The sequence below is a fragment of the Diachasmimorpha longicaudata genome, chromosome 4 (assembly GCF_034640455.1).
Source record: "Diachasmimorpha longicaudata isolate KC_UGA_2023 chromosome 4, iyDiaLong2, whole genome shotgun sequence".
In the NCBI taxonomy this organism is placed as follows: Eukaryota; Metazoa; Arthropoda; class Insecta; order Hymenoptera; family Braconidae; genus Diachasmimorpha; species Diachasmimorpha longicaudata.
In genome coordinates this window covers 5,149,930-5,170,772 of record NC_087228.1, presented here as the reverse complement: position 1 = coordinate 5,170,772, position 20,843 = coordinate 5,149,930, and the positions used below count along the sequence as shown (strand labels likewise).

Genomic DNA, 20,843 nt, shown 5'->3' with positions numbered 1-20,843 from the left:
CTGGGTAAACTTTTTTAAAAGACTCTATTGACGATCTGAATTGGAGGGAAAAAAAAATATTCTTTTTTTGTTATCAACAGACAAAAGAAATGGAGAACGTGTCCACTGAAAATTATAAATCGTTTTTATGAATAAATTTGTGAAAGAGGATCTGGAGGTCGGTGAGGGCATTCGAACGAATTGTGAGAAAATTCACGTGTTATTGTAAATAATAAAATGTAGCGAGTGAAGTACATTATGGTACACACGTAATTTTTTATATAAAGTATCAGGGAAGTATATTTTGAAAATATTGAAAATGTTACGCGAGTTGACGATAAGTTCGACGACATCTGGATGCGGAGTTTCTAAGGGAGTTGATGGAGTTGTTAAATTTCGGAAAATACCGACTGATGGTGTGGTAGGAATCTTGAGGATGGTGTAAAGGTAGGGATCCAGCGGGGGGCTCGAGTATCGGCGATCGGTAATTGGGAGGAATTTTCAAAATCCTATGATCAGGTGGATGTAATTTGAAAACAGTCGGTCAAGTAGAAAACTTCCATTGGGAAGAAAAAAATATTTCATGAACGATAAATTATGTTGTTCTTAAGTCAAAGTATAGTAATTAAATGTGAGGATAATATCAGTCAATCAGTCAGTTATAGTGCAAATTAAAATATTTATTTATATTATTATATTATGAATCCAATTAAATTTAAATATTATAATATTTAAATTTAATTGGATTCATAATTATATTATTAGACGAATGAATTGAAATTTCAAATTCGTTAGTAGAATTTAATGCTGACTTGTATAGAGGACGTTTTGGAAATCAGAGCTGTTGGTCTCTATTGGATTATGGATAGGGATTGTCTCAATAATATAAATACGATTTAATTATTAACCTTAGTTATTTATTATCGCATGCAGAAGGTATGTCTTTCTGGTATGATGTCTCCAGATTAACTGACTCTTAGTGACCAAAGATTTCACACTCTAGACCCATTTGACAAAAGCCCTTGTTCATTCATTCCTTTCTGTTTCTTCTCTGGTTCCATTTATTAAAACTATTTCGGAACTATTTGGAGAAAAACTATAAAAACTATAACATACTGAGACGGACTCAAAACAGCTATAGACAGACGATTCGTTTTTGTTCACACATATCAGGCACTCTCAATAGTCTCGTTGTATGAATCGGGTTCCACTTTTTCGATTAAATTAGGAGTAGCTTTTAATTGGTGATTGAAATTTAATGCTAATTTAGGTAGAAATAGATTTATGTGAAGATTTTTCAGCCCTTAGTCATTCAAATGAAGCCCTCAAGAAGGTAAACGATTCTGGAAAAAATCTTTCTTTAATATAGGGAACAAACGAATGTCTTCGTGTCAAATTGAAATTGAGTTTTCATAAACAATTAAAAGCTTCTTCTAAGTTAATTGGAACAGTGAAACCTAATTCATATAATAAACACATCATCTCCCACTGCGAAAAGATAAGTAACTGATCCATTATATAATGATAATGAAAAATTAAGATTTTTCGTATTTAATTCCAAAATTCACCATCACATGCACCTGTATTTTCCGTCGACGGTGCAGAATTGTTTTATACTAAAGTAAATATATCATTTTGCCAATGGATTTTCTTGCGGACAACCGGATCCCCCAAATTTCCATCTAAAAATCTTCTTTGAATTCTTATCACAAGAATATTTGATCGACGTAACTATATTTTTCTCTCTGCGCAGGAATTCCGAGATTATTTAATAACTTTCACGATCTTATGACCCTGAGAATTATAATTCCATCAACTACTGCAAAATTTGACTGATTTTTCAATAACCAATTACAGGGAAAATTCGTCAGAATGAGCGATCGCTAGAAATTGCAATATTTTTCACTTAAATTCAATAATTGATTTTTTAACTGCGCGGAGATAAGAATTCTTGAAAAATGAGGTCTCTGTTCTGTAATCTGTCAGTGAAAACCGTATTCAGTCAAAATTATGGAATAGTTACGCATTTTTTCACTGTACGTTCCGTATTTTTCTGGAACGTTTTGGATTTTTTCGAAAAGTTCAGTGAAAAAGTGCGCAACTATTCCATAATTTTTACCGAATATTCTTTTGATTGATAGATTACGGAACAGTCACGTAAATTTTCAAGTATTTTTCTCTCCGTGTGAAAAAAATTCGGTTCCATCGGCAAAATGTAGGGAAAAGATTACTCAAAAAAGTTTAATCCCCCTCTACATACCAGAAATGGAGTGCTCCTCAATATCCACTGGAACTTCAACATTTTTGCATCTAGAAAATAAAATTCAGTAGCGAAGTGGTAAAACGGGATAAGTTCGCTCATCTCTGAGTCGAGATTTTGACCAATATCTCCGAATCTAAGAAAGATAGCGCAATTTTTGTAATAACATTTATTGTAGAACTAAACTTCCTCCACAAAAAAGGTTTTATAAAAATTTTGCTACCTCCCCTAGATCTCGAGATATTCATCAAAAACTGGTCGGCAATCAGAAGTAACTTATCTCGTTTCACCACTTCGCTAATGAATCCACAGCACTGATCGACTCAAAAAGTAGTAAAATTATTTCCCGACTTTGAAAATTTACGATCCGAATTTTATCCCCCAAAAAATCGTCAAAAATGGCGAATCCCCGAGGTCCGACGGTCGCGATGTGGTCAGACACGGCTCACATCCACGTTCCCAACCCGCGACCCATTTGTTTATAAAAAATATCGCAAATGTAGCGCTACAAATAATTTTTAAGTACTAATTAACATAACAATAACAGTAAAATTTTTAGAAAATGTGGAAAAATTACTCACGGAAAGAGTTAGAGTTCATCCAATGCCGCATTGCACATTATCCATAAAATTTTTCATGTTTTTTTAATGTTCAATGATTGTTAAACACTTCACTTCATCACTTTTTTCTCGTTCATTGAGTAAAACATCTTTTTGTAGAAGGAACATTCCGATTTTAATAAATCGGCATTGAAATCTTCAGTCTGACCGAGCGGGAAAAACGCAAAGAAATCCGTAAAAGTCGATTTATTAATTAAGAAAAAATGCAAATATGCTAAGAAATCGCCGTAAAATTGAAGATTTTGCCTACTAAAGAGTTTGATATCGACTGAACCCTTGCTCACTACTCTAAAAGATGCAAAGCGCAAGGGAAAATAAGCTCCTCCCACCGACGCCTTGCCGACGTTTTACAATACTCAGAAGGAGTTTTCACGACGTTAGATAAATTTTGGTCACTGTAAACCACACCCCTTGGAATAACATGGAAAAAAAGTTATCAGTAGCCGTTGTTGGTTGAAAAAAAAATATTTCGAATCGATGAAGATCGGCGAATCGAGTCCCTCGAGCTCATCTCGACTGATCTTTTCTGAGCGCACAATCAATTTTTGTTAATTTCTGTACTCGAAAATGTTTTCAGTTATTCTCAGATATTTCATGATGAAAAGGTTAGTCGATTAATACAAAACGACATTCGACCTTCAATTTACAGACAAAGTTTGCCGATTTTTTTAAAATTGTAAGTTGACCAGAAATTATTTATTAACAAAAAACAAATTGAAGGTATGTAAAGGGGAAAACTGTAACATAATGACAGGATAAATAAATACGATTAAAGGTTCCATCATTATGGATAAATAATTTTTAAAAATCGGGGCAATATCCATTGGAATAAAAGATATGGATATTGTCCAAAGACTATGAAAACAAAACAATAAAAAATATACAAAACAACTAAAATTTTATGATAGAAAATATCAATTTGAACCTCGAAGATTCTTTCTGAGCACAGAATAAACTACCGGTAATTCCTGTAGTCGAAAATGACCTCAAATATTATTTTTATTTTGAAAAAGATAATTTATGACAAAACTGGAGAAATCAAACTGCACCAGAAAATTCACAAAAAAAAATTTCGCCGACGGATTCAACCACAAATTTACAGAGGAAGTTCGTCCATTTTTAAAAAAATGTAAATCACAAATTTAGTACAAATTATATATGAATAAAAATGTCTATAAAAAAGAAAAATGTAACATAATGACAGGGTAAATAAGTCCTATTAAGGGTTCCATTATTGTAAATAAATAATTTTTTTTTTAATGGGTTATAAAATTTATCGGAATAAAAAATGTAGATGTTGACCAAAAACTATAACAACAAAATAATAAAAAAAACACACAAAAAATCAACAAAACAACCAAAACTCGAAGATAAAAAAATGTGAATTTCAATGTCGAAAATAGACTACGAAATTTCATTAATTATTACACTCACAAATAAGTATATTTTTTAATGTTTTTTAATATTTAAAAAAGAAGTATCAGATTCGGTGGCCCCCGGTTAACTGAACTACCCTTTCTGCTGGGACCTGTGAATACAGGATGGCCTCTGCTTCCTATCAGCCAATCGGAGGCTGTCGATTCAATCCCTTGAAGACTCCATCACTCCCCAAGGTGGTTGAAAAGAGACGGGAAAAGTTAAAAAAGCCCGTTCTTTGTTGCACTCACTGCTACAATATGATAAATCCCGATATCGAAAGGGTGAGACCAGGATAAAAAACTCAGAGTCGCCGTGAAATAATTGTCTCCTTTCCATAATTCCAATTTTCTCTCAGATTGCACTTGCCGTCTGCACCCGATAGGCGCTAATTAGTCCGTTAATTAATCCAAATGGAGAAGCGTTGGTAACCAATGATTTCACAATTTTTGAAAATTTTTGCAATAAAAATAGTGTACACGGGGATTTTATTGGGGACAATATTTATCCAATGTTGGGTCCTTTTTTTATGTGGAAAAAGGGGTGCCGTTACCCTTTCCAAAAGGGGTGCATGGATAAAAAGTGAACGGGGCCTACGTTCTGAAACGAAAGATAGAAACTGATGTTTCGAAAATAAATAAATAAAAAAATTGGGTACCACGAAAAAATATCTTTTACAAAAATATTTTCCAATTCGATTTTTGGTCAACAATATATATATTTATTAATATTTTATTCCCGTAAATGTTTTCTTTCCATAAATATTTTTACATTTTATTGGGTAAATGTCTCCTTGTTATAAATATTATTGTATTTTGTTGTGAAAATGTCTGCTTTGCATAAATATATTTGTTACAAATATATTTTATTTTAATTTCAACTAGTGAGACTAATAATTGGTCGACTCTATTTATTTATTTATCGCCTTTTATTGTCTGAAATTATTGTCTTCGTTCAATTAACTCAACGTCCGCTAGGAACACACTCATTGATGGAGAGCGAAGCAGTTAATTAGCGCAATTCGAAAACAGCCATTGCCGATATATTTCACAGTTTTTATTGATTTTGACAATAGAAAAAATGTAAACCATGAGCCTATTGAGGACAATACTTTTCCTATAATAGATACGTTTTTTATATCGACAAAAAAGGGTGCTGTTACCCCTTTCCAAAAGGGGTGAATGGATAAAAAACCGAGGGGGAGGGAGGGTTCCACTGTGGCACAAAAGATACTGTTTTATACTGAAGGCTAGAAACATAAGGGACAGTAAAAAACTTCTATCGATTTGTGTTGTAGATGTTCTGTTAGAAAAATATGTATTTGTAGTTTTTTTTTGAAAATTTTACTGATTTTAGCGTTTTATCCCCTCACGAATGGGGTGACGCCGATATCAATATGCCCAACCCTTCAAAGAATTTAAAAAATATCATATATAACACCATATATAATACATAATATATAATATTTAATGTATAGTATATCATGTGTGATTTCATTTGAAAAAAATGGCTTCAGAGGGTATCGTATCCACCGACTTTACATTATTAACATGTGAATATGAATATTTCAGTCGAAAATTTCAATGATTCAAATTAAAAAAAAATTATTTATAACTAAAAATGAAAGAATATCCGAAAACTCAATACGTACGTCGAGCACGCGATTAATTCTTGTTTCATATAAAAATCCCCTTTTTGTTTATTTCAAAAATTCTAATAGTTCGACCAGTAGCCATCGTCATCACTCATCAGTAAACGTAATCATTGATTAATGAACAACGCTTACGTTCATCAGCATGAATTAATGAACAACGAAAGTGTAAAATGGATGTCTTATAAATTCACAAATTCTTTTTTTTATTCATTTTTTATAACTCCCGCTCCCTTAATGTGTTTATGCGTCTGCGCACACCTCCTCCAGAATATTTTTTAAATTTATTAATATCACCTGAACAGTCACTGATAGCCTCATAACAGTGGAGCATACAAACAAATTGGAAAATAATAACAATATTTATTTTGATCTTCAATAAAAAAAAAAGAAATGAAGTGCTAATTTTTTCCTATAAAAGTTTTTAATTAATGAAAAAATAAATATTCAGCATCAATTCGAATTAATGAAGGAACAATACTTTCCAATAACCCTTCGACTGATTTGAATTAAAAAATTAAATAATTTAGAATTTTATGGTATTAATTACCAGCGACCCCGCCCTCCCTTCCCTTACTTCCTAAAGGCCAATTTACAAACGAACGACAAGATGTGTTGTCACGTGTCGTGTCAATGAAAATATTCCCATATCTAGTAGCAATAGAAAATCCAATTACTGTAGGTTATGAAGAATTAATATATTGGAATAGAATTGACAAATTGTCACTAAAAAAATGACGCTGTATCATTTTGGTAACTGTGTGGCACTTGTTTATGTACCATATTACTTGACCTATAAGTATTCCGGTCTGTGAGTATCGTATTAGTCTCTGTATTTTCAATCACAAATATCACAATTTTCTCAGGCTCCAATTTAATTCAAGTAAAATGTGTAAATAAAATAATATGAAATTGTTATTTCTTGTTCAAACGAGTCAGAGTCACACAATCAATGTTTCCAACAAATTATCAAGTATTTCAATTTTTATTTGAAGAGTTATTCCAGGAATACAAATGTTTAGTTATCAATAAATATAGTGTGTCAGCATTGAAAATTGTAGTCCAGCCAGAATTTCTTTTCCATCTTTTGAGAAAAAAATCATTTTTCTTTATTTTCATTGAAGACTCAACTAATTAAGAATGAGAATTTTCTAGAATTTTATTCAAGAAAAGAATATTTGGTTGAACTCTAGTCCAACCCAAACTTCTTATCACGTTCGGTATCAGTTCAGGACCACTTAGAGAACAATTTATAAAATATAAAATTATATATTTTAAGTATTAAATATTTTTGGGCATTGTATTCTATTGTATGTCATATAATATGAACTCTCATGCATTTTTCCACATTTAGATCTGAATACGGAGCTTTTTGGAAATGCATACAAGCAGGAGGCATCTACATATTCACACAACTTGTAAAAATGTTAGCATTAGCTACATTCTTCCCCACAGCTGACAATGTGGGCCATGAGAGTTTCGACTTTTTCGGGGTGAGCATTTATTAAAATTCAACTACTTGTGTTTGCGAACGTAAACATCACATCATTCCATTTTTATTCGCAATAACAGAAAATGGTTTAACACTTCAAAATATAAAATTTAAATATTCTAAAATATGAAATGTTTACCTCAGATTTGTTAATGAAAAAAATCACGCAACAACTTGACTCTCTCATAACACAAAATATTATAAAGACGACCTTTATTTGCAGGAATTTTTAAAATACTCGATAGACCTCGCAGACCTGGTAGGAATTCTTGTTGTCCTGAATGGAATTCCGGGTAAAGGTCACGCAAAGGTTTTGACAGCCGGAATTGGCTGGGCAGGAGCGGATGTGCTTCTCACCAGGTTTCTCCTCCTCTGGGTGGGCGCAAGAGGTGCTGAATTCGACTGGAAATACATTCAGAAGAGTTTAGAGTCAAATATCTCCCTAGTTCAACACATAACAACTGCAACATTGGTCTGGCTCTGGTCAAGACATGATTTAAAGAAAGGATTGGTACCTCTGGTCGTAGCAATGCTGTTGTTAACTGTCTACAGACCACTAATTTTGGACTTATTGGTGTCTTTGTTACTCGCTGGGCCCTGGTCATCACTGCTCATCAAAGCTACAACAACACTCTTCATGGGGGCCATTACATTACACATGTACGCGGGATTAGCTCATTCGATTGGGATTTTTTAGATTTTTTAATATAATTATTACGGTATCCGTATGCCATGTGTACACAGATTAATTGATAAAATACATTTAAGAATAATTACAAGAATTTGTAAGCAGTTTCTTTCATCCACATTCGCAAACAAGCAACCTAATTTTACTTTCTTTTGAAAATTGCTACGGAATCATCTTTGATTTAATACAATTTGTTAGTAAACATTTCAAGCTTTCGTAGTCTTCGAAGATTTTTTTTCGCTTTTCAAATGATATTGGAGGAGAACGAGACAGATCGAGAATTTTTTTTATTTCATATTAAGGATAATTAATATTAAACATTTCTTTTATCAAATCGAAAATTACCTTACGCCTCATTACTATATGAACATTTTTCCTAGTAGTAAAAAAATATCCATCGATTTTTAAGGAATTGAGGGTTGACATCAAACAAATTAATCCATAATAAAAGTTTGGGCAATCCATAACAAAGTTTTAGGTGAAAATTAAGTAAACAATTTGCTGAAAACAACCCTTTATTTACCAATAAATCTAAAATTACAACAAATCGTTTTTGAAGAAAAAAAAACTATTTGATAAGATATTTGATCGGTAAAGACATTTTTTATCGCAAATGGGTGAGGATGATGACACTTTCGTCACGTTTTAGTGTTCATCACCATGATCAACGTACCCATTGCACTGTAATTTTAATAATCTAGAATCATAGTTGTAGGAGAATTCCATGCCGGAGTAATAATGAGAAAGGTTCTTCCTTTCCATTGTTTATATTTGAATAAAAACTAGACTCCTATATACTAATACTGTACATTCTTAAGCCAATGGCTCTTTTTACACTTTGACATATAGACCTATTGTTTCGCATGGAGTAGAAAATTTTAGGGATATGAATCAATGATTAGCTCTCAATGAAGTGGTAAGCAGGCATAAACAAAGAATTTCTCTTAAAAATTAATGCTGAAAAATAAATTTTTAGGAACTTCATTGGATTTTTTTCTGTCTCTGAAAATTCCTCAGAAAATACCCTTTTAATAGATTCTATTCACGTTTTTTTTATTCTGAAGAGATTCATATTAACATAACTTTTTTAACCAGTAATAAAATTATCGAAACGGAACAGTGATTATTCAAAAAGAATTTTATGGAAATGACAAATCAATTTCAAAGTAGTGGAAATTCTTTGTTTCGGCTCATAAAATACCTTTGGAAAAATATTTCCTGACAAATTTGGCATCCCTTAAGTGACAGAGTATTTTCTTGACAGCGTTATCGTTCTGTTTTGACTTTGTTTAAAAAAATTATTCATCATAAAGAAGATAAAGGCCGAACTTTCACAAACTTGTTTCACACGTTTTTGAGGCATCAGAAAATCAATAAAATGAACATTCATTTAAATTTACGTTTCAAATTCACAAAAATTTCGATTTTATCTCGACCTTCTGTACTATTTGAAAAATGTTTAATACGTAAATTGAACGCATGCGATTTTGAAATGAATTTTGGATGAAATTATGTTTTGGTTTAGATTTTCAAACTCGCATAAAATTAACTGAATTAATCAATTTATTTCCAAGCTCTAAACATTGAAATGGTCTTCCGATGTTAACAACTTGAAAATAAATTATTTACTAATCAATTAATTAATAAAAATGCCTCCTTTCCGCAATAATCCCCTACATTAAATTTCACTAGATTCACCGTGTGCAATTCAGCAAATTTCAGTCTCTTTAATCCAAGACAAAAAAAAGCACTTGTTCCTGAATCGAATCAAAAGCATCTCTTTTCGTTTTCCCTTCCATTCAGTATCCCTGAAATACACACGTCAGATTTCGCAATCAATAATTTTAACTTAAAACTCTATATTACAATGTCTTAAAATTTTATGCACACGCCATGTAATTATAAATCACAAATTGAAATCAGTGAAAAAGTGGATTTTTTCAAGAAAATACTGCGTTATATCTCTTCATTCTAATGATATTTACAAGTCTTGCATGCGTCCAAAGAGTCTTTAGTTCTTATCTGCTATTTTACCACTTCATGACAGAAATGATCTTTTAAAATTTTCTTTACTCTCTGATAACTTCCAATGGTGTCTCCCCTCAGAGACTGTTAATTGTATAAATCGATGTCGTCTCGTAGTGAAGACGAACAAGAAGTTGTGGGAGGCATGAGTATGATTTAGGACGGCGAACACTGGGGTCCTGTAGTCGGTCCGTCGGAGGGGCTGTCCTCACTGTGATCTGATACAGCATCGCTCGACGAATCTGAGTTATCGGCCTCAAAGGGCCACATTAGCAATCCTGATCTCGATGAGAAAAGACCCTGAAGAACATTCTTATGATTATAGGAATCCGATATTTGGAATGTTAAATTATTAATATATTATTAATGAATGGATTACAGATTAATTTTTTCGATATTCCAGCGCAATCAGTCCAGTAGTTCATGAGATAAGGAACTTCTTTAAATTTCTTTCTTCGTCAATATTTTAAAAATTACTGGACGGATTTCAATATTTTTGTTTCTAAATGCTCGTCTCAGCGGATACCATATATGTAGAGCAATCAAAATATGAGAACCATTCAGATAAAAATCGCGAGAAATTTTACTTTTTTCGTTTTTCAAATATTTCCCGTCTTTTTTTTTATTTAAAGAAGATATTTAAACTAAATCATATGCCTTAATGTAAATCAAAAATGCCTTTAATATTATTACAACTTGATATTGGTAGTCATAACGAAGTCCTAATACTCAGCAATTCCGCCTAACTTCTCACTAACAGACTAGAGACCAAAAATTTCTTTTAAATATTTGTCTGTAAAAAGCTTCTGACAACAAGAAATTTCCTTACGATATGCCAGTTTCGATTGGAATAAATATACCGAGAACGGGATGAACCCTGCCCGTTAACAAACAATCATTATCCTATGGCCCATTCCTCCATAGTATTTTAAAATAAACATGTTACTCACATCAACACTATTACTCACACTGAAGCCTTCGTGTTGACGAATATGTTGTAAAAAAACCATGAGCATTTGTCCATCAAAAGCATCTGGCTCCATAGTAATATCATCCGCCCTGTTCCTTAGATTAGTTTTAACACACTGAAATGTAAATATTAAATGCAAATTAAATGCAAATATGAAATGTATCTGCAAATGTGAAATTAAACTGTTAATTAATTTTTTTTAACTTGACAATAGAATTAAAAATACTCACGTCTCCTAATTTAGTCATTTCTGGAGCCTGCTCGCATGATGGAATCCATATTTTCACGTCATGATCCAATCCACTAGTGGCTAAAATTGGTACATTTGGATGTGACTCTAGACGATTAACAACTCCTTGCTCATCCCCAGGGAACCACTGCACTATAGCCTCCGTATTTTTATCCCAGAAGAATATGTTTCCACAATCCGATCCTGAGACGATAAATTCACTTTTTGGCCCAAAGAAATTGACACTCTTGACGGTAGCATTGTTACGGTGGCCCTCGTATCTAAAAAAAAATTATCAATGCGAAGAAAAATTTTAATTAATCACATCGTTCAATTAAGGAATTGTTGGACAACAGTTCCTCCATCAATTTTTTTCAATTAATGTTCTCCCTAAGACACTGAGAAACTGCAATTTCAAATATTCACTGAGAAAAAAATCGATTTCGGCCAAATATTCATTCGCTTATCAAAATTGTTTATTCTTGCAAAATTATATTTCGTCCAAAAATATATTCATATATCTTCTTCCTCTTGAGGATGACAATATTATACGAAACCCTAAATTTCCTGTACCAAAAATTTTAACGTTTTTCTAAACTTTTAATTTTTTAGAGAGAATTTTCATGATTTTTTTTAATTATATAATGGTTAAAGGTACTTCTTGCAAGTTATAACAATATGATCGTTTTTTATAAGACGACAATTACCATAATTTAAACCTAACAGACTGCGCAGTGATAACTAAATTGGAGAAAAGAATCTAAATTTTAAAAAATCACTACTTTCCCAAAATTAATGAATACTCAGCAAAAAAAAAATGTTATCTCATTGTATCCATTACTTCTCACCTGTGAGCAAAATCGCCAGAGGGATGGAGCACCATAACATCAAAAAGATAAATATCATCGTCATTATACGATGCGATGATCTCAGTTCCATTATAATTGTACATGGCACAAGTAACATGAGCACACGTGTTATCCGACAAATGCTCCGGGCAGAGTCTTTGCAGAGGACTTGATAGTTTTCGCCTGTCGTAGATTTTAACCGCCTGAGAACGACCACCAACGCAGAATTCACGACTATTACGAGGATTGATATGAATGCTGTAAAGATTCATGTCAGATCGTCCTTCCTTAACTGTCAGTATCTTCATGGGCTTCCCACCACGAATATCGATGTGTATAATTTTTGCATCGTCTCCAACTGAGAGAATTGTATGGGGATGATCTGGATGAATGCCTAATCGTCGGGCTGGACCATGATGAGACGCTAATTTACGATGAGATCCACTGCAGATATTGAGGAGACGAACCTGCCCATCACGAGCGCAGGTGGCCACGTAGTTTTCGAAGTCGAGTGGAAGCCATTTGGACTCGAAGACGTTGCTTTTGTGTCCGGTATGAAATGCATGACGCTTTTTACCAATTGCCCAGTCCCAAATCACCACTCGTAAATCATCTGAGGCACTCGCTAGCAGGTTCCCTTCGCGATTGAAATTTAATGCGTTTACACAGCCCTGTGGGAAAGGAAGAAATTGTTAATGAAAAATATTGATATTTGAGCTTCAATAAATGTATTGTAAAAGCCAATAGCTAATTTCAACAAACTGCGTAGGAATTGCTGTGGGAATTCTTGAGAAATTTGTCATTTTTTTCTCTTAAATATCAGAATTTAGAAGTTGTTACTTCGATTATAATGAATGGTTTTATTTTATATGGAAATATATTAAATTACCCTTTATCTCCCCCCCTGAATTATCTATTTTTTACCATTTTTAATTCCCTTATGAACGATTTTAATAAGATGTCAATAATTTCAATTTTAATAGTCTAATAATTTAGTTTTTACGCAACATAAAAATGACAAATTTGGAATTTATCACGTGCATGTGAAATCCGCCAAAAAATTTAAGAATGATAAGATATCGACAATAACTTCGGACAGCTTTCAAAATGCCTTACATCATGTTCCTCCATCTTCTGCATCAACTCCAATCGCTGCACAACATGCAGAGAACCATAAAATTTCCTCTCAAACAGCCTAGTATTCCCAATCTGTCTATTGATGACCTCCGGTACAATGAACATCCTTGGCTTCGGTGGGTTTTTCTGTAGAACCCGGGGAACTTCTCCACTGATTTCATCCTCACTAGCAGTTGTCCACTCACTGGAATCATCCCCCTCATGATCACTATTAGAATTAGTATTCTGATCATCACTCAATGACTGAATTCTCTCCTCCCTGTGCTCCTCCGAGCTCCTCTTCGTCCTCTCATGTTCCCCAGAAGAGCTCGGACTTGTGTCATCATCATTTGCCCTCAGTTTCTTCTCCTCCATCCTGGCATCCTCAGTATCACTAGATTTCTTCCTGTAATGACGTTTTTTCACCTTTGACTTTAGCTTGTGGAACTTGGAAGTGGAGCAACTGGGTTGACTGCTCTCAGCTATTCCCGAGGTGTCTGAGCTCCCTTGAGGATTTTCAACCCTATCCGAATCATTATCAGAACTCTCACCCTCATTTTTACTCTTGGGCAAGCCTTGAGGATCACTTGGGCTCCTCTTAGACACCACAGTCTCATCCTCATTGAGACTCTCTTCCAGAGACTGCCCCCGTTGTCCTGGAGATTTCAATTTCACTGAATTCTCTGGTAGATTTTCTTCATTCATTCCACCAGCCTCGAGAGCTGTGTTATCACGTTCCATTGGCATCACTTCATCATGTTCCTTACACTTATCTTCACTCCCCTCCATGTCACCCTCGTTTTCAGAAAACATTTCTGTTGCTTCATCACAACCTGACACTTTGTTATGACCACTCCCCCCCACCTTTGGCACTTCCTCGCCGTTTTCCATTCTGATGTGACAAGCGAATTACCGTATCATATCATCAGTATGTCATTCACACAGTTGATGGTTTATTGGACTGACGATGATGAACGGTCGATTGGTAAATAAAACGTATTCAGCTGCAGAGTTTATTACCTATAACCTAAGAAAGTAAAAATACAGGTGAATACGCCAGTTGTTTTGATGCATGAGGGGATGGACTTACCTCGCTCTGTGTTAGTATCTTCCATGGAATATGGGTCTCGAAAAGATATTGATGGTTGACAGATATCAGAAACAACAACAACGTTACATAAAATTATTCTTTTTCGTCGTCTTTAACTTTCAGTGGGCTGATGGTTTGTCGTTGTGTTGATAAACTCACTTATAAGTGTCTCTGGTTCTGGTTCTCCGCGTTTTCGTCCGGTGTTCGGAAAAACTGGTAGCGATCTACTGTATCGAGAGAGAATAATTCCCAAAAAATGTCTTGAAAAAGATGTTAGGAAAAAACCACCCCAATGGGGGGGCTCCGTTTGTACTTTCTCAACTGTACAAATGATTAACTGTACAGAGAATTTTTAAACGGCCAGAGCACCACTGTGCAGGGATTCAACTGTCGAGACAAAAAGCTAAGCTTTATATGTGGCGCTGGGTCCACATGTACAGCCACATTTTTGTCTCGACAATTGAATCCCTGCACAGTGATGCTCTCACCGTTTGAAAATTCTCTGTACAGTTGATCATTTGTACAGTTGAGAAAGTACAAAGGGAGCCCCCCCATTTTTCCTACGTTTTTGGCTGTTACCGACATAGCTATGATCGAGATGTAAAAATTTCTAGATCCCCATGTAGAGGGCTGTAAAATTTGCAACTCGGGGGGGCTCCGTTCGTACTTGCACAAATTTAACAATGCACAACTGAACAGGAAATTTTCAAACTGTGAGAGCACCACTGTGCAGGGATCCAACTATTGGGAGAAAAAGCTCGGCTGTACATGTGGCGCTGCTTCGGTTAAACAGCGTGGACAAGGTAGAGATTGATTCCGTGTTGACTGCAATCGGTATGAGCTAAAGTTTCCGGTTGGAACTAAGAGATCGCAGTATGTATCACATAATGAGAGAATTGGCTATCGAACAAGTATCAGCGATTCTACCGGGTGTCCACTTATTTTATTTTTCTCATTTTTATTTCATAAATATAAATTTTATTTCATACATATAAATGGGATATAAATGACGGTAAATAAGAAAATTGGAATAAATAATCTTCATTTTATTATTCTTTGCAATGATTAAAAATTAAATAATTGTGCAAATCCAAGTGCGAGACTGTCAAACGATCAATAAGAAATAGCAACGAATGAAACATGCAAAGAGTACATGCTGCAGTGGTCTGTTGCAATAACTTTAGACACAAATTATTCTAAATAAACTATTCTTTATATAATATTTACAATATTTTTATCGATATTAAAAATTTTATAAGTAAGGACAACTTTTCCCTTAGAAGATTGACTGGAAATTCGATTCATGATTAGCCATTTTCATACACAGAGTATCCTTGAGTCAATCCGTAATTGATACACGGAAAATTAATTAATAAAAAAAAATAGTGAATTGAATAGTTTGATTTTTCTTCTGTTTTTTGATGGTTAATTTCAGTTTTTTATTATGAAATTGTCCCTCCGATAATTTTGAAATCCGCTGAAAATACATAATTGAAAACCCGCAGAAAGTGTGTGATTAAAATCACTAACAATAAAAAAAAATCAATCGCAGCTAGGATCGAACCAGTGGCTCCCGTGTGTCAGCCAATCACGTGGGGCATCAGCCCGCGCACCGGTTTGAAAAGATTTAGTGTCATTTATCTTACAGCTATTTATTTATAAGAATTAACTCTCAGACAAATGACATCTCCCATTAATTTATTTCTGTTTTAAGTAGCATTTTCGCTTCGTTATGCTGAAAAGTACAAAAAAATTAAATGGAAATTTTTATTCAGAATTAATACAAAAAAACAAACGCAGCTAGGGTCTAACACGGGGGAGCCACGTGTCAGACAATCAGGTCGTCTATCAGCCAGCATGCCTGTTTGAAAAGATTTAGTGTCTTTTGTCGCATAGCTATTGATTGATTTATAAGAATTAACCCTCATGTAAATGACACCCCCCATTAATTTATTTTCTTCTCAGAAAATGTTTCTTCTGCACATTTTTTGAAAAAATCCTGGAATGAGCGCAGAATGACGACCCCAACAACTGGTCTCAGCGGCCATTTTGAATCAAAAAATTTAAATGGCACTGGGGTGTGGGGATGTGAGAATTATTTATTAACATGCGAACGACAATGTAATACCCCGATTTTTTTATTGAGCAATGTATGCACCCAAACAATTCCTTGCGCTTCATATGGAAGGTACCAGGACCGCCCCCAATTAATTCTTAACGTATATGAATATAAATATGTTTATATATCGATTACTCCCCTCCGTCACTAGACTATCACTCAAAATTAATTGATTAAAGGGTTTCATTCTCCCCTAAATAGTTTGGTCTTGAGCAATCGATTTTCAAAAAAAATTGAATTATTTGCTTGCTCACTATAAGTTCCAACTTGATTAATTTATAATAAATCGAATAATTATGTCTAAATATTGAACGCTCCTGTGATTTTAATCACACACTTTCTGCGGGTTTTCAATTATGTATTTTCAGCGGATTTCAAAATTATCGGAGGGACAATTTCATAATAAAAAACTGAAATTAACCATCAAAAAACAGAAGAAAAATCAAACTATTCAATTCACTATTTTTTTTTATTAATTAATTTTCCGTGTATCAATTACGGATTGACTCAAGGATACTCTGTGTATGAAAATGGCTAATCATGAATCGAATTTCCAGTCAATCTTCTAAGGGAAAAGTTGTCCTTACTTATAAAATTTTTAATATCGATAAAAATATTGTAAATATTATATAAAGAATAGTTTATTTAGAATAATTTGTGTCTAAAGTTATTGCAACAGACCACTGCAGCATGTACTCTTTGCATGTTTCATTCGTTGCTATTTCTTATTGATCGTTTGACAGTCTCGCACTTGGATTTGCACAATTATTTAATTTTTAATCATTGCAAAGAATAATAAAATGAAGATTATTTATTCCAATTTTCTTATTTACCGTCATTTATATCCCATTTATATGTATGAAATAAAATTTATATTTATGAAATAAAAATGAGAAAAATAAAATAAGTGGACACCCGGTAGAATCGCTGATACTTGTTCGATAGCCAATTCTCTCATTATGTGATACATACTGCGATCTCTTAGTTCCAACCGGAAACTTTAGCTCATACCGATTGCAGTCAACACGGAATCAATCTCTACCTTGTCCACGCTGTTTAACCGAAGCAGCGCCACATGTACAGCCGAGCTTTTTCTCCCAATAGTTGGATCCCTGCACAGTGGTGCTCTCACAGTTTGAAAATTTCCTGTTCAGTTGTGCATTGTTAAATTTGTGCAAGTACGAACGGAGCCCCCCCTGCAACTCGATAAAAAAATCGGATCCATGTGCGGACCTCAGTAGTTTTGGTTTTGATCGATCATCCATAAAGGGATCGATCATTGTAATTCTTCACCGCATTTTTGAAAATTGTAATTTAGTATGATTAATTACTGTTCACTATTCCCCTATTTATGTCATTTATGACTCTGTGTGTGATCAGTGCTCCGGAAAAAATGTTCAAAACACTTTGAGTTGAAAAATAACCTGAATCGTCGGTATCATCAAAGTTATTGTAAGTAATTGCTAATTGAAGGTTTGATAATTGATGCAATTCGATCTCAAACATTGTCAGCCATTGAAGAAATGTCACGTTTTTAATTTCCCTTTAATTAGTAGAAATTATGTTTGCTATTTACATTTATTGTAGCTCTATGTCTCCTCAATATTTAAGATTGTTGTCGTATAGAATAGCTACTCAGCTTTTTTGTTTGTTGTTGTTTGTTTTTGTTTTGTTATCGTAAACATTCGAAAACAGTTGCTATTAAATTCTCACTTTTGATTTGAGAATGTCCGTTCTGCACTTGCGACAGAAATTTTTGAAGTTTGCGTACTTTTTTTGGCATTTACACAAAACGATCAGAATTTTTTAAAAATCAACGGCTCAATAGTGAATTATAGAAAACATTGTTTGGAGTAGAAGCTGTATCACTGAATACAGTCAAAAAAATTTAATCGATTGACGGTTTTGTTTTTGAGGAATAATTACCGAAAGTTTATAAATTTTCTTAGGCATAAACTTTTTACAGGGACTGTCGTGCGACAAGAGCTTTAAATAAAACATAATTTTTAATCAGTAAATCCGCCGTTTTTGGGGATGGAATTACCCTATGGAAGGGAAAATGTTGAGCTCAATATTTTCCCAAATAAAAGACACCAAAACAAATGACCCCCCCTCCCCGTTCATGTTGCATATTAAAAACCTAATTCTTATTAATTAACAATATCTGGACAAAGTTCCATGTTACAATCAGCTGATCAGCGCATCTCCCAGACTCAAAAAATAAATATTGATTTAAAAACCCTCGAATATCACTCCAATAACCCTAGATTTATTTTCCACTTCCAGGTCAATCCCGAAATATCTTCAACCTCAAAAAATGCCGGAGAGTTCTCAAAATCACGAAATATCACGATGTACCTTCACTCACTGAAATCAAAATTGACGTTTGCACTGGGATTTATCATCGGTTTCATTCCATTCATCCTGTACATTATAAAAAACGATCATGATTTTAAAAATTGGAAGAAACCCCAGTCCTTCATCCTCTGGAGACACGAAAGACCTTCATTTTCTTATGAATCATGGCTCCGAGGTCACCACGTAGAGACTCACAAGATCGATTTGGACGCCAAGTATGGGCCCCCATCACCGAATCAAGAAGCATCAAAGACCTCGGAATCCCAGTGGCTCAGGTCAAAAGTTCACATAACGTGTGTCGTCTTCGTGGAAAAAATACGACTGGCCCAGTCGATAAAACTGACGTGGGGTCCACGTTGCAACAAAATCTACTTCTTCAGTCAGAATTCAGAGAACCCTGAGATACCAGTCATAAAATTTCCAATGAAGCTGTCATCTTCCTGGCAATTGTTATGTGAATCAATGAACTTCGTCTGGAAGAAATCGATAGATTCGGCTGCACCGGAAGGATCAGAACCTTTAGAATGGATAATATTTATCAAGGATGACACAATGGTCCTACCAGAGAATTTGAGGTACTTATTAGCACCTCTAGACTACAATCAGGATTATTACCTGGGTCATGGAGTCGTCCTTTGGTCACAGTCGTATAACGTTGCTCAGGCTGGCTATGTCCTGAGTAGTGGAGCCTTCAAGAAGATCGTCAAAACGTTCGATACCTCTGAGAAATGTATGAGAGGTGGTAAATACTGGAAGAAAGAGGATTATTACCTGGGAAAGCATCTGGCAGAGTTCAACATTCATCCAGCAGACACGAGAGATGATGAGCTGAGGGGAACATTCCATGGATATTCACTCCAGACTCTTCTCTGGGGCGTTGCCAAACCAGGAAATTACTTTACGAGGGCTTTGTATCCCCCAGGACCCCAGTGCTGCTCTTCACATTCCGTCACCTTCAGCATTTCTGAGTTTGATAAGCTTCACACTGTTAACTACATGTTGTATCATTTAAATGTTTATGAGCAAGATGGATATTATGGAAACAAAGCTGCACCTACACCTGTACCTGAGGAGAAAGTTTGGAAATTAGCTCTGAGAGAGGAGTTCAATATAACGGATGTTGGGGATATTTCAAACGAAGAATTTTACAAAATTTGGAGATCAAAATATTCGGATCCATCGCAGTTTATTGAGAAGAGCTATGAGAATATGACACATGTGCTTCAGTCGATTATTACGGCCTATGAAAATGATAGACGAATGATCAAAAATCTTCCATAATTCGTCAGATTTTTGGGGAAAATGTTGGGGAGAAATTTCTTTTTGGGCAGATTCTGTTAACTCTTTGATAGACAAAAGTCAGTAAATTGATGTTTTTCATTAAAAAAATTTTTCTGCAGCTCTCAGCCATTATTTGTTTAAAGATTGTTAGTTAGAAACTTAACAGTATTAATTTATGCAGAGATCGATCAAGTAATTTGCTATAACTATTATTAAGTATTTCAGTTATTATTCACGATTTTGACATTGTTGACATTATTTTATTTTTGAGAAGATTTAAATGTATTGTAAAGATCCGTCCAGGAGTCGAATCTCGCTGCATTTTGATGCAGATATTTTGTAAATATGTTATCGCTCACTAATTGGAACTAAATATACTGCTTAAAGTTTTTAAACGACTGGTGTTTACATATCTCTCGTATTATTATGCGATAAATTGATATCCTTCCACAGACGATACACAATAAAAAGTTCTGCGTTGCGGTCGCAGTTAATTGGGGCACATTACTTTTTTTAGAATTGTACTATCAGGAGATATAATGTAGGACGTTATTATATTACTCAATTTAAGATAAGATAAAAAATCCCACAATGACTTGACTTCTAAGTGAAATAATGATTCACCGACTGATGCATCGTGTTGACGATACCCCTGAATTGTAAACCAATTTGGGAAAGGACTGCCAATTAGAGCTGACTGA

The 20,843-nt window shown here is 34.2% G+C and overlaps 3 protein-coding genes and 1 long non-coding RNA gene across 9 annotated transcripts in view; 2 read left to right on the top strand and 2 right to left on the bottom strand.

The window, feature by feature from the left end:
- LOC135161113 (uncharacterized) overlaps positions 1 to 4,343 on the bottom strand; it is a 66,987-nt gene extending 62,644 nt beyond the window's left edge. For 4 of the 5 annotated variants that reach the window (XR_010298704.1, XR_010298703.1, XR_010298700.1 and 1 more), the window contains exon 1: positions 2,821 to 3,489. This is a non-coding gene — a long non-coding RNA (uncharacterized LOC135161113). Of the gene's footprint in view, positions 1 to 2,820; positions 3,490 to 4,293 lie in introns of those variants that run through there. The other variant, XR_010298701.1, reaches the window with a different exon arrangement.
- Positions 4,344 to 6,564: 2,221 nt separating this feature from the next.
- On the top strand, positions 6,565 to 8,200 carry LOC135161419 (BOS complex subunit TMEM147). Its single transcript, XM_064118971.1, has 3 exons — positions 6,565 to 6,737; positions 7,281 to 7,419; positions 7,642 to 8,200. The coding sequence occupies exons 1-3, from the start codon at positions 6,661 to 6,663 to the stop codon at positions 8,113 to 8,115; spliced, it is 690 nt and encodes a 229-aa protein (XP_063975041.1). The 5' UTR covers positions 6,565 to 6,660; the 3' UTR covers positions 8,116 to 8,200.
- Positions 8,201 to 8,603: 403 nt separating this feature from the next.
- LOC135161414 (DDB1- and CUL4-associated factor 8) lies at positions 8,604 to 14,615 on the bottom strand. 2 transcript variants are annotated; one of them, XM_064118964.1, is made up of 6 exons: positions 14,385 to 14,615; positions 13,295 to 14,321; positions 12,179 to 12,849; positions 11,332 to 11,611; positions 11,100 to 11,216; positions 8,604 to 10,431 (listed from the first exon to the last, which is right to left on the bottom strand). In XM_064118964.1, exons 2-6 carry the CDS (start codon positions 14,183 to 14,185, stop codon positions 10,288 to 10,290), a joined length of 2,103 nt encoding a protein of 700 aa, XP_063975034.1. In that variant the 5' UTR covers positions 14,186 to 14,321; positions 14,385 to 14,615; the 3' UTR covers positions 8,604 to 10,287. The 2 variants fall into 2 exon arrangements, with proteins under 2 accessions (XP_063975034.1, XP_063975033.1); XM_064118963.1 differs by having other exon boundaries at positions 11,082 to 11,216; positions 14,385 to 14,611.
- Positions 14,616 to 17,699: 3,084 nt separating this feature from the next.
- Positions 17,700 to 20,540, top strand: LOC135161417 (glycoprotein-N-acetylgalactosamine 3-beta-galactosyltransferase 1-like). The gene is made up of 2 exons (XM_064118969.1): positions 17,700 to 17,955; positions 18,790 to 20,540. Exon 2 carries the CDS (start codon positions 18,856 to 18,858, stop codon positions 20,140 to 20,142), a length of 1,287 nt encoding a protein of 428 aa, XP_063975039.1. The 5' UTR covers positions 17,700 to 17,955; positions 18,790 to 18,855; the 3' UTR covers positions 20,143 to 20,540.
- The last annotated feature ends 303 nt before the right edge of the window (positions 20,541 to 20,843 follow it).

Excerpts from the sequence above, each read along its gene's own strand:
- LOC135161414 (XM_064118963.1), bottom strand. The coding sequence starts at position 14,185 with ATGGAAAACGGCGAGGAAGTGCCAAAGGTGGGGGGGAGTGGTCATAAC. Across the intron at positions 11,612-12,178 it reads TCTGGCGATTTTGCTCACAG|ATACGAGGGCCACCGTAACA; the intron begins GTGAGAAGTAAT and ends ATTTTTTTTTAG. Across the intron at positions 11,217-11,331 it reads AAATGACTAAATTAGGAGAC|TGTGTTAAAACTAATCTAAG; the intron begins GTGAGTATTTTT and ends TTTACATTTCAG.
- LOC135161417 (XM_064118969.1), top strand. The coding sequence starts at position 18,856 with ATGTACCTTCACTCACTGAAATCAAAATTGACGTTTGCACTGGGATTT.
- LOC135161419 (XM_064118971.1), top strand. The coding sequence starts at position 6,661 with ATGACGCTGTATCATTTTGGTAACTGTGTGGCACTTGTTTATGTACCA. Across the intron at positions 6,738-7,280 it reads ACCTATAAGTATTCCGGTCT|ATCTGAATACGGAGCTTTTT; the intron begins GTGAGTATCGTA and ends TTCCACATTTAG. Across the intron at positions 7,420-7,641 it reads AGAGTTTCGACTTTTTCGGG|GAATTTTTAAAATACTCGAT; the intron begins GTGAGCATTTAT and ends CTTTATTTGCAG.